We start from the raw sequence: 21,990 nt of genomic DNA, 5'->3' as shown, positions 1-21,990 counted from the left end.
AGATTATGATGTCAATTAGAACACATTTCCAATTATGTACTTAAAAGACTTCATAAAGTTTAAAAATTGCCAAGAGAATGCATAATAAATGCTTATGCTTTGAGGAAATTCCACATTTAATACTCTCAAGTGTTATTCTTGGAATTCATACAGAGAGGAGAGAAAGTGAATTAAAAATTCTTACCATTGATCTTTCAGGATATCCAAACAAATAGCCCCTGTTACGGAACTAATATTAGGATGCCATATTTTAGTGATAAACCGGACCTAGAACATAAAGCACACTTGAGTTTTAAAGTAGCAAAAATAAAACATATACAAGAAGCAGAATTAATTAAGAAAACGAAATCAGAGATGAAAAAAAAATTATCCATACTTATATTACATCATTTTACCTTGGTGAAGGCAGGTGTAGGTACAGAAGACAAAGCATTTGGTAAGCTGAATGTCATCACTGGCACATTCTTTTTAACAAACCCAACAATTACTACATGTTTACAATTAATGAACTATAATTTTTGATCCCATGAGAAATATAATAGAAAATAAAATCCATTTTCTGAGCAGATAAAGCAATACAGAAAATTAAAGAAGAGAATAGTAAGTGGCATCCTTCTTAAAGTGAGGTAGGAAGTAGGTGTGAAAAAGTAATAAAATTAATGCATGGAAAAATGAGTAGTAAGACTTCTCCTAACTTTTTGCAATAAATATTTATCAAATCTTTTAATTTGACAAAAATTTGAATGCCTATTATCATGTGTCAGGCATTGAATATAAACACTGTGCATTAGAGTTTAAGAAATTTACCCAAGATTAAAGATCTAGTTTGCAAAAGAACAAAATGCAACCCCATAGAACTTGATGGGATTGTGTCTTCAATCACCTTACTCTTTGACTTAGCAATGAAGAATAAGAAACAAAACGGAAATAAATCTTTCAGATCACCATGAAATGAAATCCAATTCATTAGCTCTTACTAACATGTTTTTGGAGGACCTCTTTTTAAAAAACAGTTTCTGACACAGCCAATAGTCATGATGACCTGAATTCTAATTCTTTCATTTAACAATGAATTACTATGGTCAAGTAACATTCTTAAGTACTCTACAAAAATTAACTCATCTTATGTGCTCCACATGTAAACTGTTAATGGAAAGAAGGTAAACAGCGTTCACTTTTCTGCTTGTAACTTCTTGATCTGTTTACACTACCTATCTACTTTCTCAGTGGCTACCCATTTTAATTCATATATAATCGGCAAAAGCACTTCAAACCACCAACTACTTCAAAATAGCAAGAACAATTGGATACTTTCTACTTTTTCTTACTTTTCTTTCTTTTTTTTTTGCAAGGAGTTTGGATTTTATTTTTTTAATAGAATTAACTTCTCCTGTTATTAACATCATGTATCATTGTGGTACATTTCTTACAATTGATGAGTCAACAGGGATACACTATTAAGTTAAGTCCACAGTTCATATAGGTTTCACTCTTTGTATTGTAGAGTTCCACAGGCTTTGACAAATACCTAATTGTCATATGTCCACCATTACAGTGCCATTCAAAATAGTTCCCAAGCCCTAAAATGCCCTGGGCGCCATATATTCATCCCTCCCCTTTCACCTAGAACACTTGACAACTACTGATGTTTTTATTGTCTCTTTAGCATTGCCTTTTCCAGAATGACATACAGTTGGAATTATACAGTATATAGCTTCTTCACACTGACTTCTTTCAATTAGCAATGTGCCTTTAATGTTCCTCCATGTCTTTTCATGGCTGGGTAACTCATTTCTTTTTATCACTGACTAATACTCCATTGTATGAATGCACCACAGTTCATCCATTCCCTACTGGAGGACATCTGGGTTGCTTTCAGTTTTTGGCAATTACGAATAAAGCTGTTAAAAATACTTGTGTGTACACCCAAAGCAAGAGCACTGAAGAAAGACATAAATAAACGGGAACTCCTCAAAATTATACACTTTTGCACATCAAAGAACTTTGTCAAGAAAGTAAAAAGACAGCCTACACAATGGGAGACAATATTTGGAAACGATATATCAGATAAAGGTCTAGTATCCAGAATTTATAAAGAGATTGTTCAACTCAACAACAAAAAGACAGCCAACCCAATTACAAAATGGGAAAAAGATTTGAACAGACACTTCTCAGAAGAGGAAATACAAATGGCCAAAAGGCACATGAAGAGATGCTCAACTTCCCTGGCTATTAGAGAAATGCAAATCAAAACTACAATAAGATATCATCTCACACCCACCAGAATGGCCATTATCAATAAAACAGAAAATGACAAGGACTAGAGAGGATGTGGAGAAAGAGGCACACTTATCCACTATCGGTGAGAATGTCAAATGGTACAACCACTGTGGAAGGCAGTTTAGCGGTTCCTCAAAAAGCTAAATATAGAATTGCCATATGACCCGGCAATATCATTGCTAGGTATCTACTCAGAGGACATGAGGGCAAGGACACAAACGGACATTTGCACACCAATGTTTATAGCAGCATTGTTTACAACTGCGAAGAGATGGAAACACCAAAATGTCCTTCAACAGACGAGTGGCTAAACAAACTGTGGTATATACATATGATGGACTATTATGCAGCTGTAAGAAAGAACAAAGCTATTAAGTATATAACAACATGGATGGACCTTAAGGACATTATGCTGAGTGAGATTAACCAGAAACCAAAGGATGGTCTCACGGATATTAACTGACATTAGTGAATAAACTTGGAGAATTTTGTTGGTAACAGAGACCATCAGAAGATAGAAACAGGGTAAGATATTTGTTAATTGGAGCTGAAGGGATATAGATTGAGCAACAGGACTGAATGTAAAAACACACAATACTATCTAACTGTAATACAATTATGTTAAAACACTGAATGAAGCTTAATGTGAGAATGATAGAGGGGGGAGGGCTGGGGGTACAAATAGATGATAAAGCCTGAGATGGTATAATCTAGGAATGCCTAGAGTGTATAATGACAGTGACTAAATGTACAAACTTTAAAAATGTTTTCGCATGAGTAAGAACAAAGGAATGTCATTACTGCAGGGTGCTGAAAATAGATGGTAATTAATATTAAAAAATTTCAACTTATGTGTAAGATTAAACCAAAAAATGTTTATTTGGTATAAAATTTTTATTTTGACTAGTGCATTTTCTAATATAACTTATGTAGACAGCTTAACTGAACACCATAAGTACATGGAACCTTGAACAGGAATGAGATTTTGTTGGTTTGTCCAGAGTGATGCCCCGGTAAATCCCAGAGTGATTTGAACACTGAATAAAAAAGTATTTGCAAAGTCTCTTTCAGGCAATGGTGAGAAAGGGGGAAAATTAAACTCTCCTGAGTTGAATTCTTGATATTCTCACAAGCAGTGCAGACAACCAAAGCTATAGGCTGAGCCCCCAATCTTGGGGTTTGTTCACATGAAACTTAACCCCACAAAGGATAGGTCAAGCCTACTTAAAATTAGGTCTAAGAGTCACCTCCAAGAGAACCTCTTTTGTTGCTCAGATGTGGCCTCTCTCTCCAGCCAACACAACAAGCAAACTCACCACCTTCCCCCTGTCTATGTGGGACATGACTCCCAGGGGTGTGGACCTTCCTGGCAACATGGGACAGAAATCCTAGCATGAGCTGAGCCTCAGCATCAAGGGATTGAGAAAACCTTCTCGACCAAAAGGGGGAAGAGTGAAATGAGACAAAATAAAGTGTCAATGGCTGAGAGATTCCAAACAGAGTTGAGAGGTTATCCTGGAGGTTATTCTTATTCTTATATAAATAGATAGCACTTTGTTAGTAAAGATGTAACGGAGAGGCTGGAGGGAACTGCCTGAAAATGTAGAGCTGTGTGCTCCAGTAACCATGTTTCTTGAAGATGATTGTATAATGATATAGCTTTCATGATGTGACTGTGTTATTGTGAAAACCTTGTGTCTGATGCTCCTTTTATCTACCTTATCAACAGATCAGTAAAATATATGGAATAAAAATAAATAATAGGAGGGATAAATGTTAAAATAAATTTAGACTGAAATACTAGTGATCAATGAAAGGGAGGGGAAAGGGGTATGGTATGTATGAATTTTCTTCTGTTTTCTTTTCATTTCTTCTTCTGAATAGATGCAAATGTTCCAAGAAATGATCATGATGATGAATATGCAACTATGTGATGATATTGTGAATTACTGATTATATATGTAGAACAGAATGACCAAAAGTTAAGAATGTTTGCGTTTGTTTGGTGTTTTTTGGTATTTAAAAAAAATTTTTTAAATTAAAAACAAAAACTAAAAACACCTGTGTGCAGGTTTTTATGTGGACATAACTCATCTGGGTCATAAACCCTAGGATTATAATTGCTGGACTGTATGGTAGGCCTTGTAAGAAACTGCCAAGCATGTCTTCCAAAGTGGGTGTACGATTCTGCATTCCCACCAACAATGATTGAGTGTACTGTTGTTACACATTCTAACCAATATTTGGTGTTCTCCAAGTTTTGGATTTTAATCATTTCAATGAGGGTGTAGTAGTATCTCTCTCTCTCTTTTCTTTTTTGCAATTCCCTAATGACATACATATTGAGCATCTTTTCATATGCTTATTTACCATCTGTGTACCTTCTCTGGTAGGGTGTCTACTTGGATGTTTTGTTCATCTTGTACTTGGGTTGTTTGCTGTATTACCGTTAACTTTTACAAGTCCTTTATCCGATACGTGCTTGGAAATATTTTCTCCCAGTCCACGGCTTGTCCACTCCTTCATTCTTGGCTATATTTTATACTTTTTTTCCCTTTCTTAAATAACATTATTATTTTCAATGATATCTATTTTTCTCCATCCACAAAGCTACCACCCCACTAGAGTTAACTATCATTCTTCACTTGGATAACTGCAGTATCCTGACTTCACTGCCTTCAATCTTGGTCCTTCCGAGCTATTCTCCACATTGAAACCAGAGAAAGCTTAAGGACCTTTAATAACTTTTCATTTCCTTTATATAAAGTTCATATTTTTAACATGACCTTCAGCCTACCTCTCAAATCTCAATCCCCACCTTCACTCATATATTCCGCAATCCTGTGCAGTGAGTCATATTCAAAATTATTTTTGCCTCCGGGCCTTCAGACATGATTTTTCTCTCAGTAACACACACCTCTATGTCCTCTCCCCAGCTAGCTCCTACTTATCCTTCCATCAAGTTGCAGCTTCCACATTTCTTCCTGACCTGTTTCCATAGTGCCCTCTACTTACCTATCACAGTACTGACCACATTCCTGCAATCAATTCCTTTTTTGTCCGGTCTTCCCTGGAAGGAACCTCATCTGTCCTGATTACTACAGCATCCTCAGTATCTAGAAGTGCCTCACACTGAATGAATGAATGAATATGCAATCAACACTATGACAAATTTGTCACTATAGGGCTGTTCTGGTTTGAAACTGTTATGTGCCCTAGAAAAGCCATGTGCTTTTATTATTCTTGATCTAATATTGTAGGGCGGAGCATCTTGATTAGGTTGTTTCCATGGAGATGTGACACAGTTGTGGGTATGACCTTTTGATGAAGATGTGACGCTACCCATTCAAAGCAGGTTTTAATTAGTTTACTGGAGTCTTCAAGAGAGCTCACAGAGAGAGAAATAGTTCAGAGCAGACAGAGATACAGAGGTTTGGAGATGCTTTGGACAAGGAGAACATCAGAGAGGAAGTCACTGGAACCAGCAGGTTCACGAGAGCAATGATACCCAGGAGGCAAAGGGCCAACAGACATCATCATGTGCCTTCCCATGAGATGCTAAGCAAGCCAGAACCCAGAGTTTTGCCCCAGAGAAGCTAACTAAGCACCTCAGATGCCAGCTATGTGCCTTCCCAGCTGACAGAGAAATGTGGCCCTTCTTCGAAGTCAAGGTGCCTTAGTTTGGACATTTTTATGGCCTTAGAACTATAAACTCGTAAATTAATAAATCCCCTTTATAAAAGCCATTCCAATTCTGGTATATTGCATTCCAGCAGCATTAACCAACTAAAACAAGGGTTAAACAAGATCTTTCTCAAATATAGTCAATTAGACATGGAAACAAGGGCTTATGTACAACAAACAAATCTCTATCCACAACTTTTTCTGACTTTAAAATAAAAGCTGATTCAATATCTTCAACAAGACTAGAAAATACACTTTTAAATTATCATTGAAGATTTCAGAAGACTTATGGTTTCGGCAAGTGGACTGAGGATATGTGAACTATATTTTGCTTTTAAAAGGGTCTTCATCAATAGAGGAATCTGCATAGTAAATATGAAAACAAATACACATATGCAGGACCATATTACACAATTATATTTGCAGGAAATTATGCAATTAAGTCTTACTTTTTATAAAAATCTATACATAGGAATGAACAACTTTGAATTTGCAGATGGTTCAGTGAATAAATTAATTTTCAAGAGAACACTCCATTATCCACTAGTACACATAAGTAATTGTCTTATAAGCATTCTTTGTGAGATTTAGCACTCTTTTATCTTTTCTCTCTTCCTTGTTTTTCTTTATCATCAACTTCCTTGTTCTTTACCATCAACTACCCCCTTTACATCTTTTCTTGTCTTTCTTAATTCTTAATGACCAATTAGTACATGTATCTCAAAATGTTGTCCTATTAATCTATAATTCAACTCATATCCATTGTATTCTGCCATTTTCTCCCAAGGTACTACTATTCTTGTTCTATATCAACAAAAATGCAGAATCAAAAGATCTTGAAAGAGGTAAGTTTTAAGAGCAGAAAACAATACAGTGGCATTTATTTTTTTTTTTAATTAACGGAAAGAAAAAAAAAGAAATTAACACAACATTTAGAAATCATACCATTCTACATATGCACTCAGTAATTCTTAACATCATCACATAGATGCATGATCATCGTTTCTTAGTACATTTGCATCGGTTTAGAGGAACTAGCAACACAACAGAAAAAGATATAAAATGTTAATATAGAGAAAAGAAATAAAAGTAGTAATAATAGTAAAAAAAAAAAAAAAACCTATAGCTCAGATGCAGCTTCATTCAGTGTTTTAACATGATTACTTTACAATTAGGTATTATTGTGCTGTCCATTTTTGAGTTTTTGTCTCTAGTCCTGTTGCACAGTCTGTATCCCTTCAGCTTCAATTACCCATTATCTCACCCTGTTCCTAACTCCTGCTGGACTCTGTTACCAATGACATATTTCAAGTTTATTCTCGAATGTCCGTTCACATCAGTGGGACCATACAGTATTTGTCTTTAGTTTTTGGCTAGACTCACTCAGCATAATATTCTCTAGGTCCATCCATGTTATTACATGCTTCATAAGTTTATCTTGTCTTAAAGCTGCATAATATTCCATCGTATGTATATACCACAGTTTGTTTAGCCATTCTTCTGTTGATGGACATTTTGGCTGTTTCCATCTCTTTGCAATTGTAAATAACGCTACTATAAACATTGGTGTGCAAATGTCCGTTTGTGTCTTTGCCCTTAAGTCCTTTGAGTATATTCCCAGCAATGGTATTGCTGGGTCGTATGGCAATTCTATATTCAGCTTTTTGAGGAACCGCCAAACTGCCTTCTACAGTGGTTGCACCCTTTGACATTCCCACCAACAGTGGATAAGTGTGCCTCTTTCTCCACATCCTCTCCAGCACTTGTCATTTTCTGTTTTGTTGATAATGGCCATTCTGGTGGGTGTGAGATGATATCTCATTGTGGTTTTGATTTGCATTTCTCTAATGGCCAGGGACATTGAGCATCTCTTCATGTGCCTCTTGGCCATCCGTATTTCCTCTTCTGGTAGGTGTCTGTTCAAGTCTTTTTCCCATTTTGTAATTGGGTTGGCTGTCTTTTTGTTGTTGAGTTGGACAATCTCTTTATAAATTCTGGATACTACACCTTTATCTGATATGTCATTTCCAAATATTATCTCCCATTTGTAGGCTGTCTTTCTACTTTCTTGGTGAAGTTCTTTGATGCACAAAAGTGTTTAATTTTGAGGAGCTCCCATTTATTTATTTCTTTCTTCAGTGCTCTTGCTTTAGGTTTAAGGTCCATAAAACCGTCTCCAGTTGTAAGATTCATAAGATATCTCCCTACATTTTCCTCTGTTTTATGGTCTTAGACTTAATGTTTAGATCTTTGATCCATTTTGAGTTAACTTTTGTATAAGGTGTGAGATACGGGTCTTCTTTCATTCTTTTACATATGGATATCCAGTTCTCTAGGCACCATTTATTGAAGAGACTGTTCTGTCCCAGGTGAGTTGGCTTGACTGCCTTATCAAAGATCAAATGTCCATAGATGAGAGGGTCTATATCTGAGCACTCTATTCGATTCCATTGGTCGATATATCTATCTTTATGCCAATACCATGCTGTTTTGACCACTGTGGCTTCACAATAACCTTAAAGTCCGGCATCGCGAGACCTCCAGCTTCGTTTTTTTTCCTCAAGATGTTTTTAGCAATTCAGGGCACCCTGGCCTTCCAGATAAATTTGCTTATTGGTTTTTCTAATTCTGAAAAATAAGTTGTTGGGATTTTGATTGGTATTGCATTGAATCTGTAGATCAGTTTAGGTAGGATTGACATCTTAGTTATATTTAGTCTTTCAATCCATGAACACGGTATGCCCTTCCATCTATTTAGGTCTTCTGTGATTTCTTTTAGCAGTTTTTTGTAGTTTTCTTTATATAGGTTTTTTGTCTCTTTAGTTAAATTTATTCCTAGGTATTTTATTCTTTTAGTTGCGATTGTAAATGGGATTCGTTTCTTGATTCCCCCCTCAGCTTGTTCATTACTAGTGTATAGAAAAGCTACAGGTTTTTGAATGTTGATCTTGTAGCCTGCTACTTTGCTGTACTCATTTATTAGCTCTAGTAATTTTGTTGTGGATTTTTCTTGGTTTTCTAGTATAGTATCATATCGTCTGCAAACAGTGATAGTTTTACTTCTTCCTTTCCAATTTTGATGCCTTGTATTTCTTTTTCTTGTCTAATTGCTTTGGCTAGAACTTCCAACACAATGTTGAATAATAGTGGTGATAGTAGACATCCTTGTCTTATTCCTGATCTTAGGGGGAAAGTTCTCAATTTTTCCCCATTGAGGATGATATTAGCTGTGGGTTTTTCATATATTCCCTCTATCATTTTAAGGAAGTTCCCTTGTATTCCTATCTTTTGAAGTGTTTTCAACAGGAAAGGATGTTGAATCTTGTCAAATGCCTTCTCTGCATCAATTGAGATAATCATGTGATTTTTCTGCTTTGATTTGTTGATGTGGTGTATTACATTAATTGATTTTCTTATTTTGAACCATCCTTGCATACCTGGGATGAATCCTACTTGGTCATGATGTATAATTCTTTTAATGTGCTGTTGGATACGATTTGCTAGAATTTTACTGAGAATTTTTGCATCTATATTCATTAGAGAAATTGGCCTGTAGTTTTCTTTTATTGTAATATCTTTGCCTGGTTTTGGTATGAGGGTGATGTTGGCTTCATAGAATGAATTAGGTAGTTTTCCCTCCACTTCGATTATTTTGAAGAGTTTGAGGAGAGTTGGTACTAATTCTTACTGGAATGTTTGATAGAATTCACATGTGAAGCCGTCTGGTCCTGGACTTTTCTTTTTAGGGAGCTTTTGAATGACTAATTCAATCTCTTTACTTGTGATTGGTTTGTTGAGGTCATCTATGTCTTCCTGAGTCAAAGTTGGCTGTTCATGTCTTTCCAGGAACCCGTCCATTTCATCTAAATTGTTGTATTTATTAGCATAAAGTTGTTCATAGTATCCTGTTATTACCTCCTTTATTTCTATGAGGTCAGTAGTTATGTCTCCTCTTCCATTTCTGATCTTATTTATTTGCATCCTCTCTCTTCTTCTTTTTGTCAATCTTGCTAAGGGCCCATCAATCTTATTGATTTTCTCATAGAACCAACTTCTGGTCTTATTGATTTTCTCTATTGTTTTCATGTTTTCAATTTCATTTATTTCTGCTCTAATCTTTGTTATTTCTTTCCTTCTGCTTGCTTTGGGATTCGTTTGCTGTTCTTTCTCCAGTTCTTCCAAGTGGACAGTTAATTCCTGAATTTTTGCCTTTTCTTCTTTTCTGATAAAGGCATTTAGGGCAACAAATTTCCCTCTTAGCACTGCCTTTGCTGCGTCCCATAAGTTTTGATATGTTGTGTTTTCATTTTCATTCGTCTCTAGGTATTTACTAATTTCTCTTGCAATTTCTTCTTTGACCCACTGGTTGTTTAAGAGTGTGTTGTTGAGCCTCCACGTATTTGTGAATTTTCTGGCACTCCGCCTATTATTGATTTCCAACTTCATTCCTTTATGATCCAAGAAAGTATTGTGTATGATTTCAATCTTTTTAAATTTGTTAAGACTTGCTTTGTGACCCAGCATATGGTCTATCTTTGAGAATGATCCATAAGCACTTGAGAAAAAGGTGTATCCTGCTGTTGTGGGCTGTAATGTCCTATAAATGTCTGTTAAGTCTAGCTCCTTTATAGTAATATTCAGATTCTCTAATGCTTTATTGATCCTCTGTCTAGATGTTCTGTCCATTGATGAGAGTGGGGAATTGAAGTCTCCAACTATTATGGTATATGTGTCCTTTTCCCTTTTCAGTGTTTGCGGTGTATTCCTCACGTATTTTGGGGCATTCTGGTTCGGTGCGTAAATATTTATGATTGTTATGTCTTCTTGTTTAATTGTTCCTTTTATTAGTATATAGTGTCCTTCTTTGTCTCTTTTAACTGTTTTACATTTGAAGTCTAATTTGTTGGATATTAGTATAGCCACTCCTGCTCTTTTCTGGTTGTTATTTGCATGAAATATCTTTTCCCAACCTTTCACTTTCAACCTATATTTATCTTTGGGTCTAAGATGTGTTTCCTGTAGATAGCATATAGAAGGATCCTGTTTTTTAATCCATTCTGCCAGTCTATGTCTTTTGATTGGGGAATTCAGTCCATTAACTTTTAGAGTTATTACTGTTTGGATAATATTTTCCTCTACCATTTTGCCTTTTGTATTATATATATCATATCTGACTTTCCTTCTTTCTACACTCTTCTCCATGTCTCTCTCTTCTGTCTTTTTGTATCTGACTCTAGTGCTCCCTTTAGTATTTCTTGCAGAGCTGGTCTCTTGGTCACAAATTCTCTCAGTGACTTTTTGTCTGAGAATGTTTTAATTTTACCCTCATTTTTGAAGGACAATTTTGCTGGATATAGGAGTCTTGGTTGGCAGTTTTTCTCTTTTAGTAACTTAAATATATCATCCCACTGTCTTCTAGCTTCCATGGTTTCTGCTGAGAAATCTACACATAGTCTTATTGGGTTTCCCTTGTATGTGATGGATTGCTTCTCTCTCGCTGCTTTCAAGATCCTCTCTTTCTTTGACCTCTTACATTCTAACTAGTAAGTGTCTTGGAGAACGCCTATTTGGGTCTAATCTCTTTGGGGTGCGCTGCACTTCTTGGATCTGTAATTTTAGGTCTTTCATAAGAGTTGGGAAATTTTCAGTGATAATTTCTTCCATTAATTTTTCTCCTCCTTTTCCCTTCTCTTCTCCTTCTGGGACACCCACAACACGTATATTTGTGCGATTCACATTGTCCTTGACCTACTTTTTTTGAGCCATATTTGACTGATACACAAAACATATTAGGATGGTTTATGGTACTAAAACATTTATCAATAACAATTCAAGTCTCATTAGATAAAACTGATACTAATACTATCTGGGTAACTAAAACATTCACTAGCTTTGGGGAGCACTCAAGGAATAAACAAAAATCTTAACAGTATGTACACAGTAGAAACTAAATGATAACCTGACAAAAGTGAAGACTATTCTAATTACCTATATTAGAATACCATCACCAGTATACTTATCTCCTCCTAAAGGATGCATCCTACATTTCATTCTCTAGGACAACAAACATCTCACCTCCTACTTCATGGTAGACCATGTGAGTTCTTATTTCCATAGAGTACTTCTAGTTTTAAGCTTGGAACTCAAGGCTATACAGTATTAAACCAGCTTTAGCTCATTGTACAAAAGAAAATGCTTCTTTTTTTTTTTTCTTTCCTGCAAGGGCAGGCACCAGGAATCCAGCCCAGGTCTTCAGCATGGCAGGCAAGAACTCTGCCTACTGAGCTACCGCGGCCCGCCCAGAAAATGCTTTTTTATTTTTTGCATAGGCAGGCACCGGGACTCAAACCTGGGTCTCTGGCATGGCAGGCGAGAACTCTGCCACTGAGCTACCATGGCCCACCATGCTTTTTTATTTTAAACATTCATGTACATAAACATTCAGGTGGGTAGAATCATAAAAGGTTAACACTGGAATTTATGCTCAATTTCACATTTAAGGATATGTTCATAATGCCAAAGAAAAAGAAAAATTTACAACCTAATCTCTAATATATAACTGGACAAATCATTGAGTTATAGTTTTAATGATTTTTTTTTCACTAATGGAATATATATTAGTTTACTCTAGAAATAACATTAGTTGTATATAATAGATCAAATTCCTTCTATATTACATGCAGCTGATTCAAAGATACCTTTCTCTGTCTCAAAGTAAACCTACCCCTTTCTGGTCAATAACTTATTGGAGAATAATAACACCAAAAAATTCTGTGGCTATATTAAGGTAAACAAATATAAGTTTTTAATCTCTTCTCAATTTTAACTGCACAGAGAATATAACCAGCTAACTTCATTACTTTTACCTAATAAGGCTTAAAATTAAACCTGAGTTTTATATAGTAAATATATATATAAACACGATAAAGCAAGAAAACTACACAAACATTCCCAATATTTTCAAATTTATTTTATATTTACCAAACAGTAAAATTTCAAATCAATGTAGTGTCATATTTACTAGATGTTCTTAACATTTACTGCAAAAGTTTAATGCCATAATGGGATATATACCATATTTAAAAGAGTACTACAGTCTAATTATGACTAACTTGGTTGAAGCCAGAGGAAAACAAATTTGAGTTGATTTAAGGAAGATATTTCTAAATCTTGAAGCTACCTCAAGATGGAATGGCTTGAATTAGGGCAGTAGGGGTGTGAAGGGCAGCATGAGGTAGCAACAAATACATGGGTTTGAAATAAAAAAGACTCAGTTCAAAGTTTGACTTTTCAGCTCTTTTGTTTAGAGTCTATTCTCCTAACTTTATTTTTTTAAAAGGAGGGAAGTTTAATAAGTTATTTCAAGAATTAAATGAAATAATATGTTAAAGTATCTAAAACAGATCCTGGACTATGTGATCACTTTGGAGCTATCATAATAGATTAAAATGAAAAAAAAAAAAATCAACAGCTTTAGTGAGACATAATTCACCTTGGTATTTAGAATATTCACAGAATTTTGCTACGATCACCATAACCTAATTTTAGACCATATTCATCAGCTCAAAAAGAAATTCGGCACCCATCAGCAGTCATTCCCTGATCTTCCCCACCAAGTCCTCAGCTCCAGGCCTTTAACCTACTTTCTATCCTTTTGGATTTGCCTCTTCCAATGTTTCACATAAATGGAACCATGTAATATGCGGCCTTTTGGGTCTTTAATTTAGCATGATGCTTTCAAGGTTCATTCAAGTTGTAGCACCTAACAGTTCTTCATTCATTCTTATAACAATAAAATTCACTGTATGGATATATCATATTGCATTCAAAAATTGACAGATATTTGGGTTGCTTCCACTTTGGGGCTACTGTGAATAGCGTTGTATGAACGTTGTGTACAAGTTGCCATATGTTCTCATTTCTCTTGGGTAGATACATAGAAGTACAACTGCTGGGTCATAAGGTGACATGATGTTTACCATTCTGAGCTAGATGTTTCCAAAGCAGCTGTATCAATTCACACTCAATCAGCAAGGTATAAAAGTTTCAACTTATAGATGATACTGAAATGTCAATGCTATTTTATTTAAAAATGATTTTACAGAGGGAACTCAACAGACTACTTGAGGAATGGCTTCTTACGGTGATAATCACTGGTTAATACTAGCTAATATATATCAAGTGCTTACTCTCTGTCAGTCTCTATTCTAAGTTTTATGTTTCATTGACTATCAGGCACCATCAACTATTCAAGACAACATTGTTTTATATTACTATTCAAGACAACACTGTTTTATATACACTTGAGAAGGAATAAAACTTTCTGCCAATTAAATTATGACATGCCATCCACTGAAGATACATTTTGATGTCAGAGATGTTAAAAATGTGAAAAGTTGTTTCAAAGAATTACTGATATATATGCTGCTTTACATGGATTAAATTCCTCAATTTTGACAATCCTGAGAGGATTTTATATGAGGAAATGGAAACACACAAAGGGGATAAGCTACACACAAAGGGCAGAAGATCTGAACAATTATTGATTGGCTCTTAGTAAAGTCCCTGTTTCAGAAAAGTTGCTCATCTTTCTCCTTATCATGATTAAGAAGTAAAGGACAGTTGTTTAACACATGGGCTACTAGAGCCTTATGCAAACTGGGTTCCATTCAACATATAAGCCTCAGTTCCCTCATTAACTAGACATGTCATAAAGACTGTTTGAGGAAAGGGATAAAATTCTTAGTACAAAACAAATTATAGTGGCTATCATGATTTAACGGTAAAAATTTAGTGGGTTAAGAGCACTACCTTTGGAGATTTTTTTTTCTTTTTTCCTTTCTCATCTCCATTTTGTCAAAAGCACTTTAGGCCACAAACACATCCTTATCTCCTAAACATTTAAAAATCTCCTTTTCTGAAATTTATGGTATTCTACAATTAAATTATCTTCAGGCCACCTACTCAATTCTAATAACACATTGACAACTTATATATATCAAATTCAGGAGGGTGACCAGGATAAGGATGGTCTAGAAACAGAATAGAAAGAACAGAGTTGGGGAAGGAGGGAGGAATCAACCAGGCTTATCAGACAACAGATATGCATATACAACAGAGTAACTGGCAACCCAAACTGGTAAGTGCTCAAAATTCATCCTGGAATTTCCATTACCATGCCTCTTCTTACATGGGAACAGCCAACAGTTTGAAAGAATGAATTCTGGAAGATTCCCTCTTGACTGCTACAATTTGCTCAAAGGATACTATTAACGGCTGCAGAAAACACAAAGGTGTAAGATATGGTACTTGACCTCCAGAGAACAAAAGCTAATAAAAGATACGAAGCCAAAATAATACATGTACTGGTACTATATTTAGATTGATACTATGTAAATTATATAAAATGCAACTGAACAAATGCCTAGAAAGCACATGAAAAAACAGTCACCGTCATTAGCCATCAGAGATATGCAAACCACAATGATACCATTTCACACTCATTACAATGGCTGGTATTATAAAAAAAAAAAAAAACAAAACAGAAAATAAGAGTTGGAGAGGATGCAGGAAAATTGGAACATTTATTCACTGCTGAGGGCAATGTTAAAATGGGGCAGTCAATATGGAAGACAGTCTGGCAGTTCCTCAGAAAGCTAAGTATGGAACCACCATATGACCTGGCAACCCACTAGTTACATACCCCAAATAACTGAAAGCAGGACTCAAACAGATACTTGCACAGCAATATTAACAAAAGCATTATTCACAATCGCAAAAAAATGGAAGCAACCCAAGTGTTCATCAACTGATGAATGCATAAAATGTCATATATACATACAATGGATTATTAGTCATTTGTAAAAAGGAATGAAGTTCTGATACATGCGACAACATGGATGAATCTTGAAGACATCATGTTAAGTGAAATAAGCCAGACACAAAAGGACAAATACTGTATGATCTCATTGATTACAAACAAGAATAAGAAATTCATACAGTCAGAATTTAGAATACAGGTTACCAGTGGATGTGGTAGGTATAGGAATGAGAAGCTCTGGCTTACAACTGTATAAGATTTCTATCTGGAATGATGGAAATGTTTTGGACGATGGTGATGGTAGCACAACACTGTGAATACAATTAACAGTATTGATATATATATCTGAATATGATTCAGAGGGGAAATGCTAGATTGTTGACATGGTAACAAAATAAATAATTAAAAAAAAATCATTCGGTAGTATGGAAGTACACTACCGAAAAAGTGAACCTCAAGTTAAACCACGCCTCTAATAGTACAACTATAAAAATGTGCTTATTAGCAATTGTAACAAATATTCTATATACCAATGCAAGGTGTTGGTGGTAAGGTAATAAATGGGAACTCTTGTGTCTAATGCATGATTATTCTGTAAACTCATAATTTTGCTAATAAAGGGGAAAATGCACATGAGAGAATAAAAGGAGAAATAATTTATGGGCACAGATTAATGGAAATAAGCAGTATTTTTACCTAGACTTCAAAAGAAAACTAGGATTTTTAAATGAAAGGGGTGGGAGAAGGAACAGAAAGTCAAGTGAAAATGACAGGTAAGTGTGGAAGAATAAGCCTTATCTACCAATAAGTAAATAATCCATGCTGGAAAATGAGACCTATTTGCAGGTAGGAGGATAAAAGACTACAGTGGAAAAAGGTCTGGGGGTTAGGTTGTGGTAGGTTTTAAATGCCAAGCTGAAAAGTTAAGACTTTATTAACAGGGAAAGAAGAGAAGCATGATCAAACGGCATTTTAGGAAGATTTATAAAACAGCAGTGGAAAGCTGAGTAGAAGTGACAAAGACGGAAGGGAGATTAACAGGCAAAATAGAGATGCTAAATGCCTGAACTTAAGTGGTGATAGTTGTAGTAGTAGTAGTAGAGACGGAAATGAAGCTATCCAGCCAAAAAAAAAATGTGTAGGTTAGGTTCCATAAAACTAGAGTATTCCATTTCTTCTTTTAAAATTCATCACAATTGTAATTACTTGTTTAATTTTTTTTTTCTGCTAGAATGTGAACTCCATGAAAGCAGACAGTATCAGCTTTATTTACTGCTACATTCCCTGGTACAGAGTACTCAAATTATTGTTGAATGAATGCAGACTACTCTTACCTAAAAAGCAAACTTCTTTGAGGCCAGTTAGGAACCTCTCTCAATCTGTGTAAGTTTTCTAAGTTTGGGAACACTTCAACATTTCTCCAGATCTAGAATTTAAGCCATTATAAGATGCATATCCTTTCCCTGTCCAGAGCTATTACTGCCTATCTTTGAGTAAACCTGCTTTTAATTGTAACTTCAGAAGTAAAGCTTCCAGCAACACTTGAAATCTTATCCACAACAAACTTTCACAAGTAAACAACCCATAAAATTTTAATTTTAATAAGCACTAATATATATTTAACTAAATGTATCAAGAAATAGTTTTTAAATTTTCATGCACAAAAAAAACAGGGTTACAATACCTTAGGGGGATTAAATGGATAAGTTTCTGGTATTTTTATCTCTAGCTGGTATCTTCCTCCTAAAAAATGGGGAAAACAGCAGGTTAAGAATGCAGCTCATCTCAATATGTGAAGTCAAACAAACATAGTGACAAGACTTTTGAAGACATTTGCTTTTTTATATCCCATTAGAACAAATTCATGTCTTAAAGTTGAAATCCAAACAGAAAATAATCAAAACACTAGTTTTTAATTTAAAAGTTATTTAAAGCATACAGAAAACTCATTTCTTACAACTATATTATTAGTTTTTCCATAAATAATAAAGCTAGAGATAGATGAATATATCAAATTCATAGATAATCCAATGCCAAAGATTTCAATTAGGAAAATTAACTAAAACAGGTTCCAGTTCCTTTTATTTTCTCTAGTCTAGTTTCATCCAGTGTTAGGAGTTGCTAAATAACAAGAAAATGGGAAGGAAAAAGTAGGAAAAGAAAAAACAAAAAAGGCAAATAGGTACAAAAGCAAAGGCCACAGATTAAACTCTAAACAAAAAATCTACTTTAACTGGTTCTCTAAAATTCAAATATATCTTTTAACATGCACCCAAAATTAAAATGCCAACATTTCTTGTTCAATTTTTGAAAATAAAATCCAACATCACTGGGACACATGAAAAAATTGGACCATGAGCTTTACATCAACCTTAAATTTCTAGAATGTGGTAACTACACTTAAGGTGAGTACACACGTGAATATCCTTGTTCTTAGGAAACATACATGGTAGTATTAAGAGTTTAAGGAGCACAATGCAGATGCATATAACCTACATTCAAGTGCTCAGAAAATGGACTGATCACAGGCAGTTAGGCTAATAGCAGACAGATTGACAGGTAGCTAGTATAATTCCGCAAATGTGGCAAAATTAAAATTGCAGTGATTTGGGTATGGAAGTGGGGGGGTGGAATTCTCTATATGGGCACTGTATTACTTTTATAACTGCCTTGTAAAGTCAAAATATTTCAAAATAAAAAGTGAAAAAAATCAACAGTAAGACAAGAGGTTAGCAACAAGAGGCTTAAAGACAGTAAATGAGTCTCTCTTCTTTTAAATGGCTACATAAAATGCAAAGCTTTACAAAGGATTATCTTAACTAGAAATCTATATATGAAAGGCAACACATTGGTTTGAAGTTATCTGGAACAACAAGCAGCCAAATAGGTACAAAAAAAAGTTTACCTAGCTTCCCATAGTATTGTATTCAAGCAGAGGATAATCACCTTTCCAGAAACAGAAAGGGGAAAACCTTGCACTGGATGAGAGGCTAATCTTAACCCTAACAAACCTCCAATTATAAGATTTTATGATCCATTAACATAGACTACTACTGCCAAATATGGCAAATAAAACTGTGCTACTGAAGTTTTTACATATGAAACGATGTCCGAGATTTGTTTCATGAGTTAAACACTGGTCATGACCTGATCGTTATTAAAGTGTGGTAGTGGATTTCAAACAGTTCAGAGATTACCCTGGAGATTATTCTTACGCATTATATACATATCCCTTTTAAGTTTATGGTGTACTAGAGTGGCTGGAGGGAAGTACCTGAAACTGTAGAGCTGTGCTCCACTAGCCTTGTTTCTTGAAGACAATTGTAATGATACAGCTTTTACAATGTGACTATGTGATTGTGAAAACCTTGTGTCTGATGCTCCTTTTATCTAGGGTATGGACAGATAAGTGAAAAATAGGGGTAAAAAAATACATAGAAGGGACAAAAGTTAAAAAAACTGAGTAGACTGAAATACTAGTGGTAAATGAGGTGGGGGTAAGGGATACAGTATGTATGAGTTTTTCCTTTTTTATTTCTTTTGCTGGAGTGACGCAAATGTTTAAAAAAATGATCATGGTGATGAATACACAATTATGTGATGATATTGTGAGCCACTGTACAGCATGTATGGAATATTTGTATGTCAAGAATATTTGTATGTTTGTATGTTGTTTTTACAATAAAAATATTAAAATAAAAAAAAGTACAGTGGTGAGTACATCAGGTTTACTGCTAAGCAGGGATATTTCCCATAATAAAAAATAAAGTAAAATTAAAACTGGGCACTACGGGATTATTTACTTCAAAATTCCATACACTCAGTTTTTGAAAAAGTAAAAAGCAGGGGACTTTCCTAAGTATATTCTGGATTCTGTCAATTACTTCTCTATTGTTAGGAATGGATGACTGTGAATTTGGAAGATTAATGAAACACCAATTCCTCTGACAGCACCTTCCTCAAGCCCTTTTCTGTTCTCTTCTCGCTAATTCTTTTAATAAAGTCCCACACTAACTGATGAGTTGAATTGGAATGCCTGAATCACAGAGCATATGGTAGCAGAGAAACATAAACACAAGTAACGAAGGGCAGGCAACGGTGGCTCAGTGGCAGAGTTCTCGCCTGCTATGCCGGAGACCCAGGTTCAATTCCTGATACCTGCCCATGTAAGTGAAAAAGGAGCAATGAAAATATAAAATTAAAAAAAAAAAAGACGAAAGGGAAAGGAACCTGAGGAAATTTTGTGAATAAATATAACAGTTTACGTTCAGAGTCAAAACTGCTAGTCTCAGATATAGGTATGATAAATTTGACCTGAATAATACACAGGCTCTTCTTTTTCCTTCTTAAGACTCATTTTTTTCTGATTAAATAAGAGATTTCCTTCTCTTTAGCCTTTTACAAAAAGTTCCTCATTCTTACATATCTATGAACAAGCACTTAGAAGCAGTGGGGGGGGTGGGGTTTGCAAAGGTAGTTCAGTGACAGAATTCTCATCTGCCATGCAGGAGACCAGGGTTCGATTCCTGGTTCATGTACTTCCCCAAAAAACAAACAAGCAAAACAAACCAACAAAACAAGCAAACAAAAATTCAACAAATGGTGCTGTAATAACTGGATATCACATGGGAAAATAGTGAAATGCGACCCTGCCATACAGCATACAAAAAAAAGGGAAAAAAACTAAAGAAGCACTGTGAGAGCCACAGAGGAATTATATAAACAATGCTGGACTCTACAGTCCCAGAACTCCTATTTCTGTTCCATCAGTTATTAATATGCTGCTTTGCATTATTATTTGACTACTTTCAATATATACCACTATAGCATTAAGTATAGGGCAACACAACTAAGGAAATCTTAAGATAATATATTATTCATATTATAGTATTTCACATTAAAAATTTACTTTCTGGAGAATAGCATTTATATTATAAATGAGAAATGCGAAAAAGGTGAAATTTTTTAAAAATATCAACAAAGATTCCACAAATTTAAAATAACTGTAAAGAAAAAAGCCTTAATAACTAAAGTAAAATTCTTAGAAAAACTAGTCCCTTGCCATGGAGTTATTAACTCCATGCAAAAGTAGTCAAAAAAAATTGAGCTAAACAACATATGTAATATGACACCTTTGTATTCTATGTCTCAATCTGATGACTTTGAGCACTATATGAGATAGCTGCCTTTTTACTTAATGACATGAACAGCAGGCATGTAAACATTTGCTTTAGCTTTTAAGTTTGGATTATAAAAATCCTCAAAAAGCCCAACAAAAGTATTATCAAAATATTTTCCCAAGTCAATTTAAAAGCAAAAGTATCTAAACTTTATGCCTTCGAATGGTGATTTCCTTAAAGTTCTATTTAATAGTTTTATGATTAAAAAAATAGAATTTAAGTTAATATATGTCAAGTATAGACCCAAAAAGCATATTAAAGCTCAGTTCATCAAAATATTAATGTCTCATTTTAGCAACAACAGAATTAAGCACTTAAAAATTAGGTAACATGTTTCTAAAAACATGGTATATTTAACTTGATTACTCTACAAATAGATGTACATTATCCATATTTTTTAATACCACCTACTTATTAAGGGTTACTAAGAAAGTAATGAACTTCTACCTGTCTAATTTACCTCAGGATTACCTTGTTTATAAAGTCAATATGATGGAAGAGTACTAGAATGACAATGCTCTACCCTACTCTATTAGTAGTATAACTAAACAACCTAGAAAAGTAATTTAAAAATATCCATAATGCAAGCCTTCAAGAAATTAGTGTATCACTACAGCCACATAGAATATCTGCTATTAAGATAATCACTTGATTTTTATAACTGAATGTCTCTTTTCTATCTAATGATTATTAAAAAGGACTAAATGAAATAGCATCCTTGGAAGTATCCAGACCAGGTCTGGCACATAGTAGGCACTCAATAAACAATATGAACAATTAAATGAATCAAATCATGAACTATAAAATAGAAAATACAATTGTTACCATTAAAGAATTAACAGGACATGGTAAAGAGATGCTGGGTGGGGGACTTTAAAAATCTGAATGAAAAATGGAAAAATATTCCAGAATATTAGATTTATCTGAAAATTTTTTTAGCACCTGTCCATTTTGGAATTGTAGAATCACTATGTCCATAAGAGATACAATAACCACTTCTCATATTCAGATCATTCTAATTTATTC

The 21,990-nt window shown here is 34.6% G+C and overlaps 1 protein-coding gene across 3 annotated transcripts in view; it reads right to left on the bottom strand.

Annotated features, from left to right (window-relative positions):
• UBE2K (ubiquitin conjugating enzyme E2 K) overlaps positions 1 to 21,990 on the bottom strand; it is a 72,301-nt gene that overhangs the window by 17,889 nt on the left and 32,422 nt on the right. For 2 of the 3 annotated variants that reach the window (XM_077136637.1, XM_077136636.1), the window contains exons 3-4: positions 17,469 to 17,527; positions 185 to 267 (exon numbers count right to left, since the gene is read on the bottom strand). In XM_077136637.1, coding sequence (XP_076992752.1) covers positions 185 to 267; positions 17,469 to 17,527 — 142 coding nt within the window. The remainder of the gene's footprint in view (positions 1 to 184; positions 268 to 17,468; positions 17,528 to 21,990) is intronic. The other variant, XM_077136638.1, reaches the window with a different exon arrangement.

This window comes from Tamandua tetradactyla, chromosome 19 (assembly GCF_023851605.1).
Source record: "Tamandua tetradactyla isolate mTamTet1 chromosome 19, mTamTet1.pri, whole genome shotgun sequence".
NCBI classification, from domain to species: Eukaryota; Metazoa; Chordata; class Mammalia; order Pilosa; family Myrmecophagidae; genus Tamandua; species Tamandua tetradactyla.
This window is presented reverse-complemented; position numbering and strand designations above follow the sequence as displayed.